General features: G+C 54.2%; 1 protein-coding gene across 1 annotated transcript; it reads right to left on the reverse strand.

The window, feature by feature from the left end:
* Positions 1-485: 485 nt before the first annotated feature.
* LOC114583149 (vomeronasal type-2 receptor 26-like) lies at positions 486-4667 on the reverse strand. The gene is made up of 4 exons (XM_077918179.1): positions 4590-4667; positions 2989-3115; positions 2010-2242; positions 486-1151 (listed from the first exon to the last, which is right to left on the reverse strand). Exons 1-4 carry the CDS (start codon positions 4665-4667, stop codon positions 486-488), a joined length of 1104 nt encoding a protein of 367 aa, XP_077774305.1.
* Between the last annotated feature and the right edge of the window lie 12218 nt (positions 4668-16885).

Below are 16885 nucleotides of genomic sequence, written 5' to 3' on the forward strand. Positions count from 1 at the left end.
GGTCCCCATTATGTAACACCAATAGAATGACAATTTAGAGGATTCTTCAATAAAGAAATTTGGTCCATAACAGGTTTTGTATAACTTCTATTCACAAATCATTTTATATGTAAATTAATTTTCTATTTATTTCTTAGAAACAGCAAAATAAATTACTTTTTGTAAAAATAGCAGAATTGTACCATGTGCTCTTGTACAGAATTACAGCATGGAGAACCTTACATGAAATTTAACTTTTAGTAATAAAACTTTGACTTTTGTACAGTATCTCACAGCCTATTTTAGGCTGAGTAACACAAACTCACACAGACATTTCACCAAAGTTACAACTATTGCACAATTTTTTTTTGGGGGGGGGGGGATCAACCATTATCACGAACAATATCTAAAGAGCTATTTCCAATGTGATTTTTCCCTGCTGCCATAATTTAGAGGAATGAGCAGCATAAATTTCACAAGCCCTTACAGAAACAGGTAGATTGTTGCTAATTTCTTTTTATTAGTTGGTCCTTGCTGTTCAGCTCAGGTCTTATAATAATTATGTAGCATTTAGGGGCAAAGATACAACCTAGCAATCCAGCACTGGAGGCTAAGATAGAGAAGATCTCCACAGCCACCATGGATTTTCCTTTGGTGCTCAGGTATGCTGGAACAAAGGACACCCAAACACTGCAAAACACCAGCATGCTAAAAGTAATGAACTTGGCTTCATTGAAACTATCTGGCAACTTCCTGGCTAGAAAAGCTACAGTGAAGCTAACAATAGCCAAGAATCCCAGGTAACCCAGGACACAATAAAACATAATGGCCGACCCTTCATTACATTCTACAATGATTTCTCCAGCCAGAGAGTACATGTCAAAATCTGGGAATGGAGGAGCAATACAGAGCCATACAGCACAAATACAGGCTTGAATAATGAAACACCCCAAAATAATGGAATTTCCCAATCCTTTCCCCAACCATTTCCTCTTCTTGGATCCTGGCCTAGTAGCCATGAAAGCCAGAACCACTGTGATTGTTTTTGCCAAAATACAAGAAACAGCCACTGAGAAGATCATACCAAAAGTGGTTTGTCTTAAATAGCAGGTCACTGTGTTAGGATGGTCAATGAATAGCAAGGAGCACAGGAAACAGAGTGATAGAGCAGTGTTTCCCAACCGGTGTTCCGCGGCACACTAGTGTGCCGCGAGACGTTCCCTGGTGTGCCGCGAGATGTTGCCTGGAGGGAGGCGGGCGAGTTGGGCGGCGAGAGGCGGGGCGGCGGCGGAAAGGAGAGGCCGCCCAGCGCGGGGCTCTCGCCGTCTGCCTGCCTGGCTGCCTGCGTGGCGCTGACGTCACGGGGCTGTAACGTGCCCCACATAGGCACACGCGGGGCGGCGAGCGAGCTCCCTCCCACATCCCATCGCCGCTCGCTTCGGCCGGCCTACTGGGCTGTCGCAGGCGGAAGGCCTGCACATGCGCGAGGTTTTCGCGCCTTCGGGATTCCCTTCACGCCTTCCTCCTCCCGGGTCCTTGAGAGCGCGGGAAGCGGCAGTGCGAGACCGGCGTTGAGCCTGGTAGGTATTGCGCTTGCCAAGGCAGTCATTTGGGAAATGAAAACTTGCAAAGCAAGCAACCAGTTCAATCTGAAGTACGTGTATGCTTAATATCCTGTATCTGAAACCTGTTCTGCCCCCTCCCCCACACTTGGTGCCATTTTCATCTACACATGCAGCAGAGTAAGTTGACCCAGAATAGTACCAATTCAGATGGCAGATGGGAGAATGACAGTGCTGAATGCTTTCCCATGTAGAACAGTCCCTGCAAATAAAAACCTAGCATATTTGGAAGAGGGATGCTAGCCTAACCATTACCTTCTATGCTGTTACTATTTTTTATTTTATTTTTTTTACATAAGTAAAAAGTGACCTTTCCCCATCTGGCATGGTGGTGTGCCTCGAGATTTTTTTCATGAAACAAGTGTGCCTTTGCCCAAAAAAGGTTGGGAAACACTGTGATAGAGAAATGAGCTGACAAAAGGTGAGATCCTGATTGTTGGCTTTGATGATGGGAGTATTGCTATGTTTAATGAAAATTCCTAACACAAAAGCTGTTGCTAGAGAAGAAGACAAACTGAAAAAAGCTAAAGTGATGCCCAAAGGTTCTGTGAAAGAGAGGAAGTTCAGTATCTTAGGGAGACATTTATCTCTGTTTTTATTTGGAAATTGACCCACTGGACACTGGAAACAATAGTCCATATCTGAAAAATAGAACAAATGCTGTGTTAGTCGTTAGTCCCTTAGTAATTAATGATGGGCAAGCTGTGCTATTCTCAGTACAAAAATGAACTGTCATTTATCATTATGAGACAAGATTTGAAAACAATCTTATTTCCCCACCTGCAACAGTCCTATGTTGATGTTTCAGCATTTTTAAAAAATATCTTGACTAATTAAATGCATAGTTTGTTAAACACTCAGACTACAGATGAGCAAATCTGTATTTCCAGACCGTGTCACTTTTGCATGTTTTGATCCCAGAAGACTATTCTTCCAAAGACCTCAGTGATTGGGAAGGAATATAAGGTATCAAACAGTTCCAGAAGTATCTTTGACCCAAGTTGTTAAGGGTCTTTTAAATTAATACAAGAATCTTGAACATAATTGACCAGTAGTGTATAGGCAACCATTGCAAGCTTTTGAGCACCCACGTTTTGTGATAGCCGGTGCCCTTCAACAGTTGTTATAAACCAGAGGAACTGGGGTGGATTTTTAGGTACACTTCCAATGCCTACACCAAACTTGCTTTCATCTGTAATCAATAAAGTTGTGGCCTAAATGGATCCCAATACATGTTTCCTCTGTTGGTTGTACTACATTGCATACACCCTGCACAGCCTTCACTGCACCTGGGTCCAAAATCACCACATACGTATCAAATAGGCATTAATAGGATTGTGCTAGCATTGGTGCATGTCATTCATGACCCTAAACATTTTCCACCTACGCTTCTGGTCTGAAATCTTCCCATCTGGACAAGGAGAACAATCAAAACAACAAAATGGCTTCCCTTCTTTCTTTTTTCTGCTGTAACCTGGATGGCAGTTTTCATTACATCTGGCAAGGGGCAGCACCTATCAAAAAAGAAAGAAAGAACTGTACTTGCAAAGAGAATCAAATGGATTAGATTTCAAATTCTAAACAGGTGGAAATTACTCAGGAAAATATGAGCAAGGGTTCAAGTTTAATAGAGAACAGATTGGTTTTCAAAGGATGCCTTGGTATAACAACCTTCTGATCATTGCTGGTCCCATATAAGCATAGTGACACAGAAGCTCAGCAATACTTGGTCTGAATGAACAAAACATACTACATACAAAGCTACATTTTGGGGTGATTGTATGAACCAAAACAAGTACTTATTTTCTACTACTATATAGAGAGAGAGAAAGAGAGAGAGAGAGAGAAGTAGTGTGTGTGTGTGTGTGTGTGTGTGTGTGTGTGTATGCTAATTTCTCTGTCCATTTTCTATGTTGCAGTTGTAAAAAAAAAATCAAATTCCATTGTAGAGATCATTAGGAAAGGAATTGAAAATTAAACTGTCAATAACATAATGTTATTATGCAAATCTACAGTGTGATCACATTTGGAATACTATGCACATGGAATATACTATGCATATGTGTCAGGGAACTGCCATCGGAAGGACAGGAGGTGGAAGGGCTCACAGAGGTTGAGAGAGACTTAGCAGCTGAAGAGGGAACCAGCAGGGGGAGAGAAAGAGCTCCAAGGGAAAGTGAGTCGGAGGGATGGCTCAGGGACACTTCCAGCGAAAATAGTGGGGAGGTTTCAGGACCTCCTATAGGGACACCCACTCCTCGCCGGAAACTGTCGCGCAGAGAGTCCAGAAGACGTGTTTCCGTTAAGGAGCTTTTATGCTGGAAGAGATTCCGTAAGCGCCCACTGTCGGACTCTGCTAGCGACTGACGGAGCCATGCTTGAGGGGCTCCGTCGTAGGCAGAGGTTTGCGGACTTGGCCAAACTCTGAGGGACTAGGATTTCACGCACAAGCAGCTCATCATCCCATCACAATATGGAATACTATTCTTGTTGGCTCACCTCAAAAATGAAATTGTAGAGTTGGAAAAGGACAGCGAGAATGATCAAGGAAATAGAGTTACTTCCCTATGAAGAAAGGTTGCAGAATTTTGAACTTTTTAGTTTAGAGAAAAAGTGAGTAAAAGGTGAAATAATAGAAATCTATAAATTTATGCATGGCATGGAGAAAGTGGATAGAGAAATGTGCCCCCCCCCCATAACCCTAGAAGTCATGGACATTCAATGAAGCTGAATGTTGGAATGCTCTGCTGCCACTATCCAAGCCAAAAATGCTTTTGAATTCCAGTTTCTGGAAGCCGGGGCAGGTGGTGGTGGTAGTGCTCTTTTGCTCAGATTATGCTTACAGGTTCCATCTGACTGGTCACTGTGAGAACCAGATTACATTATCCATTTATATATCTCCGTATTTTCTTCTTGTTGTTGTTTGTTCCATATAAATCCTGAGAAATGCTGGATACTTTCTCCTAGTTTTCTCTGTTTTGAACCCACCTGATTAAATGCCATGTGCCATGTGATGGCCTCCTTATTAATTGTGAACACTTGATCCAGCACAGAATGTGGATTCATTCTTCCCACGTTTACTTTTAAGAAAGATTGATTTGGGAAAGTAACCCAGTTTATTATATCAAATCCAGCCGTTAATTCACCATTCTCATTAAAATACACTGTATCACCAACGGTATTGTTAAATGAAATTCTCCTTAGGAAATGATGAAGCTAGAATGAACAGAGACAAAATGAGATTTTATAAGGTGCAAGTCTGATTTTACAGAATGATTAAAGTGCAACCCCTCTCCCCCCCAGTCTTTCATTCTAAAACTATATGCTTCAGAAAAGGGATGTGTTGTGTTCAGGTATGGAAATGTAATGTATATATAGGGTATTATGTGAATCGGTCAGAACACTTCAAATCCCTTTGTGATTGATTCATGCTTCATATAAGCTTGAGGTTCCTTCTACCCCCATGAACCTCCACAGCATACTGGCTGAAAGGTGGTCACCAATCAGGTTTTTGGATGCTTGGATACTTGCCAATGCCAAGCCAAAGTGTGCAAACCGTTGCCAATAAAAGTCAGTCCATTAGTGACTAATATTTGCATACCTCTTTCCTCCTCCCTCTGCTCTGCTGCACATTGTAAGCCACGATTTATGTGAAAAATTACCTGCCAAGGTTGCACATTTAGAAGATCCAACCAACTTCTGTCTGGCATTGCTCTGTGTTTTAGCCTGGATGAGTACATCCTATGTAAAGTGTGTGCTATGGCATGGACTGCATTGTAAATGCTATAGCTTTGACCAGTAAAACTCATTTCAAAAAGAGTCCCAGGGAGGCTCTCCAGCTTCTCTTCACCACTGCAATGATTATTATTGCATTTGTCACTGCATTTGCTGATCTGATTTGAATCAGAGAAAAAGCAGTTAAATGCCTGTTGCCAGAAAATTATAAGAAAACCATCCCCTTTGGGTGACTTAGGATGTAAGAACTGCAGGAATTTTCTGAAGCCCACTACTTCTTTTGAGTGCATGACAAAAGACAAGGCCCCATCAAAGACTTGGATATTAGATGTCCTGTGCAATGTTTCTGAAGAAAAATCTGACTGTGCTGTCATGATCCAGACTTTTCCTATAGATGTCTCTTCGATGCCTTTCACCATTGCAAAGAAGAATATTGTCCACGTCATACAGTGGTACCTCACAAGACGAACGCCTCGCAAGACGGAAAACCCGCTAGACGAAAGGGTTTTCCGTTTTGGAGGCGCTTCGCAAAACGAATTTCCCTATGGGCTTGCTTCGCAAGACGACAGCCCATAGGGAAATCTCCGGGACAGCGGGGAAGCGCAGCGCGTCTTCCCCGCTGTCCTTGGACCTCCTCCGAAGCCTGGCGGCAGGGCGGGGACACCTCCTCCCGCCGCCGCCGGGCTTCGGACCGATGCCTCGATGCCGGGCGGGGGGGAACGCCTCCGCCGCCGCCCGCCATCGGGACGATGCCCCGATCCCGGGCGGTGGGGGGGGGAACGCCTCCGCCGCCGCCCGCCATCGGGACGATGCCCCGAACCCGGGCGGCGGGGGGAACGTCTCCTCCGCCGCCCGCCATCGGGACGATGCCCCGATCCCGGGCAGCGGGGGGGGGAATGCCTCCGCCGCCGCCCGCCATCGGGACGATGCCCCGATCCCGGGCAGCGGGGGGCGGGAATGCCTCCCCCCGCCGCCCGCCATCGGGACGATGCCCCGATCCCGGGCGGCGGGGGGGGGAACGCCTCCTCCACCGCCCGCCATCGGGACGATGCCCCGATCCCGGGCAGCGGGGGGGAACACCTCTGCCGCCGCACGCCATCGGGACGATGCCCCGATGCCGGGCGGCGGGGCGGGAACGCCTCCCCCCGCCGCCCGCAATCGGGACGATGCCCCGATCCCGGGCGGCGGGGGGGGAACGCCTCCTCCTCCGCCCGCCATCGGGACAATGCCCCGATCCTGGGCGGCGGGGGGGGAACGCCTCCGCCGCCGCCCGCCATCGGGACGATGCCCCGATGCCGGGCGGCGGGGCGGGAACGCCTCCCCCCGCTGCCCGCAATCGGGACGATGCCCCGATCCCGGGCGGCGGGGGGGGGAATGCCTCCTCCGCCGCCCGCCATCGGGACGATGCCCCGATGCCGGGCGGCGGGGCGGGAACGCCTCCCCCCGCCGCCCGCAGTCGGGACGATGCCCCGATCCCGGGCGGCGGGGGGGGGGACGTCGCCGCCGCCGCCCGCCATCGGGACGATGCCCCGATCCCAGGCGGCGGGGGGCGGGAATGCCTCCCCCCGCCGCCCGCCATCGGGACGATGCCCCGATCCTGGGCGGCGGGGGGGAACGCCTCCTCCGCCGCCCGCCATCGGGACGATGCCCCGATCCCGGGCGGCGGGGGGGGGAACGCAATGTCCTGTGCAATGTTTCTGAAGAAAAATCTGACTGTGCTGTCATGATCCAGACTTTTCCTATAGATGTCTCTTCGATGCCTTTCACCATTGCAAAGAAGAATATTGTCCACGTCATACAGTGGTACCTCACAAGACGAACGCCTCGCAAGACGGAAAACCCGCTAGACGAAAGGGTTTTCCGTTTTGGAGGCGCTTCGCAAAACGAATTTCCCTATGGGCTTGCTTCGCAAGACGACAGCCCATAGGGAAATCTCCGGGACAGCGGGGAAGCGCAGCGCGTCTTCCCCGCTGTCCTTGGACCTCCTCCGAAGCCTGGCAGCAGGGCGGGGACACCTCCTCCCGCCGCCGCCGGGCTTCGGACCGATGCCTCGATGCCGGGCGGGGGGGAACGCCTCCGCCGCCGCCCGCCATCGGGACGATGCCCCGATCCCGGGCGATGGGGGGGGAACGCCTCCGCCGCCGCCCGCCATCGGGACGATGCCCCGATCCCGGGCGGCGGGGGGGAACGTCTCCTCCGCCGCCCGCCATCGGGACGATGCCCCGATCCCGGGCGGCGGGGGGGGGAATGCCTCCGCCGCCGCCCGCCATCGGGACGATGCCCCGATCCCGGGCAGCGGGGGGCGGGAATGCCTCCCCCCGCCGCCCGCCATCGGGACGATGCCCCGATCCCGGGCGGCGGGGGGGGGAACGCCTCCTCCACCGCCCGCCATCGGGACGATGCCCCAATCCCGGGCGGCGGGGGGGAACGCCTCTGCCGCCGCCCGCCATCGGGACGATGCCCCGATGCCGGGCGGCGGGGCGGGAACGCCTCCCCCCGCCGCCCGCAATCGGGACGATGCCCCAATCCCGGGCGGCGGGGGGGGGAACGCCTCCTCCTCCGCCCGCCATCGGGACAATGCCCCGATCCTGGGCGGCGGGGGGGGGGAACGCCTCCGCCGCCGCCCGCCATCGGGAAGATGCCCCGATGCCGGGCGGCGGGGCGGGAACGCCTCCCCCCGCTGCCCGCAATCGGGACGATGCCCCGATCCCGGGTGGCGGGGGGGGAACGCCTCCTCCGCCGCCCGCCATCGGGACGATGCCCCGATGCCGGGCGGCGGGGCGGGAACGCCTCCCCCCGCCGCCCGCAGTCGGGACGATGCCCCGATCCCGGGCGGCGGGGGGGGAACGCCGCCGCCGCCGCCCGCCATCGGGACGATGCCCCGATCCCAGGCGGCGGGGGGCGGGAATGCCTCCCCCCGCCGCCCGCCATCGGGACGATGCCCCGATCCCGGGCGGCGGGGGGGAACGCCTCCGCCGCCGCCCGCCATCGGGACGATGCCCCGATCCCGGGCGGCGGGGGGGGAACGCCTCCTCCGCCGCCCGCCATCGGGAGATGCCCCGATCCCGGGCGGCGGGGGGGAACGCCTCCTCCTCCGCCCGCCATCGGGACGATGCCCCGATGACGGGCGGCGGGGGGGGAACGCCTCCTCCGCCGCCCGCCATCGGGACGATGCCCCGATCCCGGGCGGCGGGGGGGGAACGCCTCCTCCGCCGCCCGCCATCGGGACGATGCCCCGATGCCGGGCGGCGGGGCGGGAACGCCTCCCCCCGCCGCCCGCAGTCGGGACGATGCCCCGATCCCGGGCGGCGGGGGGGAACGCCGCCGCCGCCACCCGCCATCGGGACGATGCCCCGATCCCGGGTGGCGGGGGGCGGGAATGCCTCCCCCCGCCGCCCGCCATCGGGACGATGCCCCGATCCCGGGCGGCGGGGGGGAACGCCTCCTCCGCCGCCCGCCATCGGGACGATGCCCCGATCCCGGGCGGCGGGGGGGGAACGCCTCCGCCGCCGCCCGCCATCGGGACGATGCCCCGATCCCGGGGGGCGGGGGGCGGGAATGCCTCCCCCCGCCGCCCGCCATCGGGATGATGCCCCGATCCCGGGCGGCGGGGGGGGAACGCCTCCTCCACCGCCCGCCATCGGGACGATGCCCCGATCCTGGGCGGCGGGGGGGGAACGCCTCCTCCTCCGCCCGCCATCGGGACAATGCCCCGATCCTGGGCGGCGGGGGGGGGGAACGCCTCCTCCTCCGCCCGCCATCGGGACAATGCCCCGATCCTGGGCGGTGGGGGGGGGAACGCCTCCGCCGCCGCCCGCCATCGGGACGATGCCCCGATGCCGGGCGGCGGGGCGGGAACGCCTCCCCCCGCTGCCCGCAGTCGGGACGATGCCCCGATCCCGGGCGGTGGGGGGGGAACGCCGCCGCCGCCGCCCGCCATCGGGACGATGCCCCGATCCCAGGCGGCGGGGGGCGGGAATACCTCCCCCCGCCGCCCGCCATCGGGACGATGCCCCGATCCTGGGCGGCGGGGGGGAACGCCTCCTCCGCCGCCCGCCATCGGGACGATGCCCCGATCCCGGGCGGCGGGGGGGGAACGCCTCCGCCGCCGCCCGCCATCGGGACGATGCCCCGATCCCGGGCGGCGGGGGGGGGAACGCCTCCTCCGCCGCCCGCCATCGGGACGATGCCCCGATGCCGGGCGGCGGGGCGGGAACGCCTCCCCCCGCCGCCCGCAGTCAGGACGATGCCCCGATCCCGGGCGGCGGGGGGGAACGCCGCCGCCGCCGCCCGCCATCGGGACGATGCCCCGATCCCGGGTGGCGGGGGGCGGGAATGCCTCCCCCCGCCGCCCGCCATCGGGACGATGCCCCGATCCCGGGCGGCGGGGGGGAACGCCTCCTCCGCCGCCCGCCATCGGGACGATGCCCCGATCCCGGGCGGCGGGGGGGGGGAACGCCTCCGCCGCCGCCCGCCATCGGGACGATGCCCCGATCCCGGGCGGCGGGGGGGGAACGCCTCCGCCGCCGCCCGCCATCGGGACGATGCCCCGATCCCGGGCGGCGGGGGGGGAACGCCTCCTCCGCCGCCCGCCATTGGGAGATGCCCCGATCCCGGGCGGCGGGGGGGAACGCCTCCTCCTCCGCCCGCCATCGGGACGATGCCCCGATCCCGGGCGGCGGGGGGAACGCCTCCTCCGCCGCCCGCCATCGGGACGATGCCCCGATCCCGGGTGGCGGGGGGCGGGAATGCCTCCCCCCGCCGCCCGCCATCGGGACGATGCCCCGATCCCGGGCGGCGGGGGGGAACGCCTCCTCCGCCGCCCGCCATCGGGACGATGCCCCGATCCCGGGCGGCGGGGGGGGAACGCCTCCGCCGCCGCCCGCCATCGGGACGATGCCCCGATCCCGGGCGGCGGGGGGGGAACGCCTCCGCCGCCGCCCGCCATCGGGACGATGCCCCGATCCCGGGCGGCGGGGGGGGGAACGCCTCCTCCGCCGCCCGCCATCGGGAGATGCCCCGATCCCGGGCGGCGGGGGGGAACGCCTCCTCCTCCGCCCGCCATCGGGAGGATGCCCCGATCCCGGGCGGCGGGGGGAACGCCTCCTCCGCCGCCCGCCATCGGGACGATGCCCCGATCCCGGGCGGCAGGGGGGGGGGAACGCCTCCGCCGCCGCCCGCCATCGGGACGATGCCCCGATCCCGGGCGGCGGGGGGGGAACGCCTCCTCCGCCGCCCGCCATCGGGAGATGCCCCGATCCCGGGCGGCGGGGGGAACGCCTCCTCCGCCGCCCGCCATCGGGACGATGCCCCGATCCCGGGCGGCGGGGGGGAACGCCGCCGCCGCCCGCCATCGGGACGATGCCCCGATCCCGGGTGGCGGGGGGCGGGAATGCCTCCCCCCGCCGCCCGCCATCGGGACGATGCCCCGATCCCGGGCGGCGGGGGGGAACGCCTCCTCCGCCGCCCGCCATCGGGACGATGCCCCGATCCCGGGCGGCGGGGGGGGGAACGCCTCCGCCGCCGCCCGCCATCGGGACGATGCCCCGATCCCGGGCGGCGGGGGGGGAACGCCTCCTCCGCCGCCCGCCATCGGGAGATGCCCCGATCCCGGGCGGCGGGGGGGAACGCCTCCTCCTCCGCCCGCCATCGGGACGATGCCCCGATGCCGGGCGGCGGGGGGGGGGACGCCTCCTCCGCCGCCCGCCATCGGGACGATGCCCCGATCCCGGGCGGCGGGGGGGAACGCCTCCTCCGCCGCCCGCCATCGGGACGATGCCCCGATCCCGGGCGGCAGGGGGGGGAACGCCTCCGCCGCCCGCCATCGGGACGATGCCCCGATCCCGGGCGGCAGGGGGGAACGCCTCCTCCGCCGCCCGCCATCGGGAGATGCCCCGATCCCGGGCGGTGGGGGGAACGCCTCCTCCGCCGCCCGCCATCGGGACGATGCCCCGATGCCAGGCGGCGGGGCGGGAACGCCTCCCCCCGCCGCCCACCATCGGGACGATGCCCCGATCCCGGGCGGCGGGGGGGAACGCCTCCTCCGCCGCCCGCCATCGGGACGATGCCCCGATCCCGGGCGGCGGGGGGGGAACGCCTCCTCCGCCGCCCGCCATCGGGACGATGCCCCGATCCCGGGCGGTGGGGGGGAACGCCGCCGCCGCCGCCTGCCATCGGGACGATGCCCCGATCCCGGACGGCGGGGGGCGGGAATGCCTCCCCCCGCCGCCCGCCATCGGGACGATGCCCCGATCCCAGGACCTCTTCTGAAGGCCAGCAGGGGGCAAAAGTCTTTGCTCCCCCCTGCCTGCCTTCCCGGGAGAGCGGAGAAACACAGCACGTTTCTCCGCTGTCCCGGAGGGCTTTTGAAGGCAGGCGGGGGGGAGCAAAGACTTTCGCCCCCCGCCAGCCTTCAGAAGAGGTCCAGGACCTCTTCTGAAGGCTGGCGGGGGCGAAAGTCTTTGTCCCCCCTGCCTGCCTTCCCAGGGGCTTTTAAATCGCCCCGGACAGCGGAGAACTCCTCCGCTGTCCCGGGCGATTTTAAAATGCCGCCCGTCAGCATTTTAAGATCGCCCCGGACAGCGGAGACGTCCTCCGCTGTCCCGGGTTTTTTTAAATGCTGGGGGGTGGGAAGAAAAGCCCTTGTCCCCCCCCCAGCCTTCAGAAGAGGTCGGGGGACAGACTGTCCCCGGACCTGGTCTGAAGGCGGTTTCCCTAGGAACGCATTAATTGATTTTCAATGCATTCCTATGGGAAACCGTGCATCGCAAGACGAAAAACTCGCAAGACGAAGAGACTTGCAGAACGAATTAATTTCGTCTTGCGAGGCACCACTGTACATGTAATGGTGGCATAGTCTGCATTTACCACCAAAACATTGACTTTGGAGTTGGATAGATAGCTGGCCTTGTGCAAAATAGATTTAAATGAACTCAGTTTATCTATAGCATGAGATATGGCTGGTGTCTTTTCACTGAGGGCTATGCATATTCCACATTGCAAAAGCATTGGGATCAAGGTCAGCATAAACTTGTCTCCATTATCATCATCCTTTGCAATGATCCCAATCCATGTCCACTGAAAATACAAAAGAAGCTGGACAATCCCTTCATACTGATATTGTTCACTGGGAACTGCCCTGTAGAGTGAAGGGAGTTGACTTCTAACATGCATCACTGGAGCAAATGCACAATAGGCAATCTAAGGGGAATAATAATCAGAAAATCACTAATTCTAATATTTAATATATTGATAAGATAATATCATCATTAAAATAATGTGAATATATTATTTGCTTAACTGAAAAATAGCTTATTCTTAGGGGAAAGCACTTCCCATGATATTGTCTTCTTTCTTTCACACACAATTTTATTGCCAGTGAACTGCTTTTTCAGCTTGGAATATAGATGAATTATGGTGATTTTGTGGTTAATGTCAAAAACTCTTGAACTCTAGTCCTGTTTTGTTTGTGAGGGTGAAATTTGTAGTCCTTTCCATCTTTTTTCTATGCTGAATTTCATGTTCAGCTATGCCATGGCTTTAGAATTAAGCAGCACTCTCCCATTGTTAACTTTGTGGCAGAAGAAGTAGCCATACCACTAAGGTAGCAATATAATTATAGTGAGGTTTCTGTTGAAGACTTCCTAAAAACTGAAGTTACTGCAGATTAAAAACAAAACAATGTAGACCATGTATCTAGAGCACATCCAACCTGCTCCAGAAAAAATCCAAATTGTTTCTTATTCACCTTTTCAAAGTATAATTCAATGTGCTAGTGCTCATCCTTTGAAGGCAGGCACAGCTTGGAATATGGCTATTTGAGACAACACCTTTCACCCCATTAACCTGTCTATGCTCACGATTTTCCTCAGAGGTCCTCCTGCTGGTGCCCCCACTAGCCATAAGGTGGTGGTTGGTAATGGGTCATTTTGGTTGTAGTGCTGCCTTCTGGAGCTCTCTCCCACTGGACATTCACCTGTTGCCTATGATTAAAATGTTCTTTAGGCAATGGAACACTGGTAGAGAAACTCTGGCTCTTCTAATGTTGCTGGACTACAAATCTTGCCATTTTTGAACACAGGGCTTGCTGCCTGGAGCTGATAAGTGTTGTACGTATTCCATAAACCTTAGAAAGGTTAAACATTGCCCACTGGTGCAGTAAGCAAAGAAGTTGCCAAAACCAAGGTTCCTCAACCCACCATATTCTATATATTTTTTAAAAGTCTCTTTTTCACTATCCAAATATTAATATGCAGGTTGTTTCCATTTTTAGATGTGTTGTTGAACTCTGTTTCACAAGCACAAAATGGTGAGAAATTGGAGACAGAGGACTTTTTCTAAATTTTCTGGATTTTCTGGAAGGAAAAGCAGTTGTAACTGTTTTTTTCTCTTGTAATGGCTTATACTACCTGTGGAATCTTGTAGATGCCTAATAGAGTAGCCATGTGAAGGGAGATTTCAGAGTCAAGTCCCCCAATAACAGATATCAGCTTCCGTTGCTTATCACATTTGAAGTTTGGAACAATTGCTTTCTGGCTGGAAAGAAGTTTCAAGGTGTTTTGATGAGTCATCCTTGCATTGAAATAACTCTCATAAATGTGGAAGCCAAGACTTGTATTTGGTAAGATATTGGGATTCTTATTCATCTCCTTCACTGCAAACACCAAGGACAGAACATGCTGGTAGCTTTTTGTTATTGCCCTAAATGAAGATTAGTGCTAAGTGTGAGACAGATATTGAGTCCTATCCTAACCATCTATTTGATAATTACTTTTGATAGGACACAACTGGAGACATCATCATGACTGCAAATGTGATTAGGTTTGAACTGCATACCTTTTCTAATTTGTAGAGAACAAGAAAAAAAACTCCGTTAATGAATTCATAGAGTAGCACAAAGCAGGAGTACCAACTTGAATAAAATATTGAGGGGCCTAGGTAAGCCCTGCCCTGCATAACTGATCACATCACACACACACACACACACACACACACACACACACACACACACACAGACTATATGAATGGCAATGCCCATAACTTTGCAGGGGGACTGGCTCCCTAAAATATTTTATTGGGGAGAGCAAAGGGGCCTAAATGCCTAGGAGTTGGCTCCTATGGCACAAAGTTTCCAGTTTGGGAATTCATGAACATGTTTAACATGTTCATATCATTACTAGCAGCAAAATTTGCCTTCTCTTCAGTCAAAGATCCCAGAGTGGGTAAAGGGGTGGATCTTCAGCATTCACTAAATGCTGTATAATGAAGGTACAGGATGGGTGCCAATGGGGAGCTGATACAGAGAGTGCCCACTCAGTGGCGTAGCGTGGGGGGTGCAGGGGGTGCCGGCCGCACCGGGCACAACATCTGGGGTTAGGGCAAATCCACAGGTTAGGGGGCGCAAATCCACGGGTTAGGGGGCGCAAATTCACGGGTTAGGGGGCACAAATTACTTGCCTTGCCCCGGGTGCTGACAACCCACGCTACGCCACTGTGCCCACTCTTGGGCTGCCACCCTTCTCTGTGCAGAGGAACTACCCAAAGGACCCTCTGTCGATCTTAGCACCCCCCGAGAAGCTCTGTATGGAAGGAGGAATTCTTTGAGGCATTTCTGTTTCTGTGGCATATTTATAATCAATACATATATATTTTATGCAACTCTGCAAATTGTGTATATACCTGATTAGGTGCTGGTTATTTCAGGAACTCTGGAGTGTATATGCATATAATATACCAGAATTGTTTGTATTTTTAGAAGACAGGGATCAATAGGACTTTACCTCTTGTTGAAACTAAGAAGTGAGGTAGAACTAAGAATGAAAATTATAAGGACATCTATTGATATCAGGCAGGTTCCTTCACTAGACTTTTTTTGGTACCTTGTAAAAAAATCTTTTGTTAAGACAAACCTACCCATATAAGTAAAATGCTGGTGTGTGTTTGAATCTTTTTTTAGTTTAATACTGGTTTGGGCGCACAACCCTAGAGTCTGTCAAGACTGGCCCGTATGGGCAGGGGTACCTTTACCTTTACTTTACCTTATGGTTTTAAATATTTATTTATAACTGTTTTACAGATATTTTATCGCTCTTTTTCATGAAACAGTTATTGTAAACTGAGTTTCTTTCTTTTCACAATCAAGCTGTATATAAATTTTATGAAATAAAAAATAAAATAGGATTGAGGAATTATGTCTGACAACATGAGGGTTGTAGCCAACATGTAGAACAAAAACCACGTAGATTTTAAAAGCCTGCTAATAAGACTAAATGCTTGTACAGCCTGCTTTGGGTCATTGCAGTGCTTGTATCACCTACATAAGGCAATTCTAAGCTGGGCTGTCACAGTAGAGCTGGGGTAAGGGGTATACCTTACATTAGTCCATCCAAAAACTTTGTTGCTGGGTGTTCGCTGAATAAAATTTCATCAAACATGCAGACATATTGAGTAGCAATTGCTCCAATGGTGATGTCTCCTGTCTGATTATACTGGTATGGGAGCTGGAAGGGATTTGTCAAGGTACACATAACAGTGGGTGTCTCACATTCACTTTGAGGAAGTTGCAGCCACAAAATAAGAAGCAGGAGAAGGAATTCCTCCAACATCTTGGACAATGCCCAGTTCCATTTATTATCTACCATCAGCCTTGTTACAACTTGCTTACATCCATGGCTCCAAATGCTTTTGCAATGGGAATTGTCACATATCTGACTTAATGCCTCAGTCCACCCAACATCCCATTACTAAATGGCAAAGAGCTATTTTATAATAGATTTCAGACTATGCTATTAATTCTGTTTGTGAACTCTACAGTCCACATGGGGTTTGGCAAGATGGATGGTGACATGTGGTAATTTGTGATAATTGAAGTGTTCAGAGCCATCTTCCAAGCGTATTGCATTCTGGAAGATTTTACTTGCATCAGAAACCCCCCCTGAAAAAACATGTTTGCTGCCTCTCAGCATAGTTTACCAAGAAATCATATGTTCCAATTAATGCCATGATTTACTCTAAATCAACTTGTTAATAAATTATTTTCCATTTTCATATTGGAGCCTCCATATGATCTCTTTCTCATGGTTAGTTCCGAACAACTTGTCTTTAGTTATCAAAACAGGCTTAGCATGACTTTGACATTTTGTCATATTGATTTAATAGCAGGAAGGGAATTCAACAGAAAACATTCTCTTCTTGGCATTAGAATGTGTCAACAAGTTGAAAAATATTCCAGGCAGTGGGTAGGTGAAAGATCTGCTTCTCTATGGAATACCTATCAGAGTATTTAACTTTTTAAAAGACGTTTTTAATTGTTTTTAGAATATCTTTTAGGGAAAAAACAAAAAAACAGAACTCCTATTTTTTATGTTTTAATTTTAATCTGTTATTGACACTAGGAAACTCTGTCCACCACAAGCTTCACACAAAGTTGTGGGTGAGCCAGGGTGTCAAAAGTTGAAGAGAACACAATGAACTGGGGAGGGCTAAGCAGAAACAGATTTGTATAATAGAAAGCCTTTGAAAAGTGTCTGATGGAGGTTTCTTAATTAGGC

The sequence above is a fragment of the Podarcis muralis genome, chromosome 13 (genome assembly GCF_964188315.1).
Source record: "Podarcis muralis chromosome 13, rPodMur119.hap1.1, whole genome shotgun sequence".
Taxonomy (NCBI): domain Eukaryota; kingdom Metazoa; phylum Chordata; class Lepidosauria; order Squamata; family Lacertidae; genus Podarcis; species Podarcis muralis.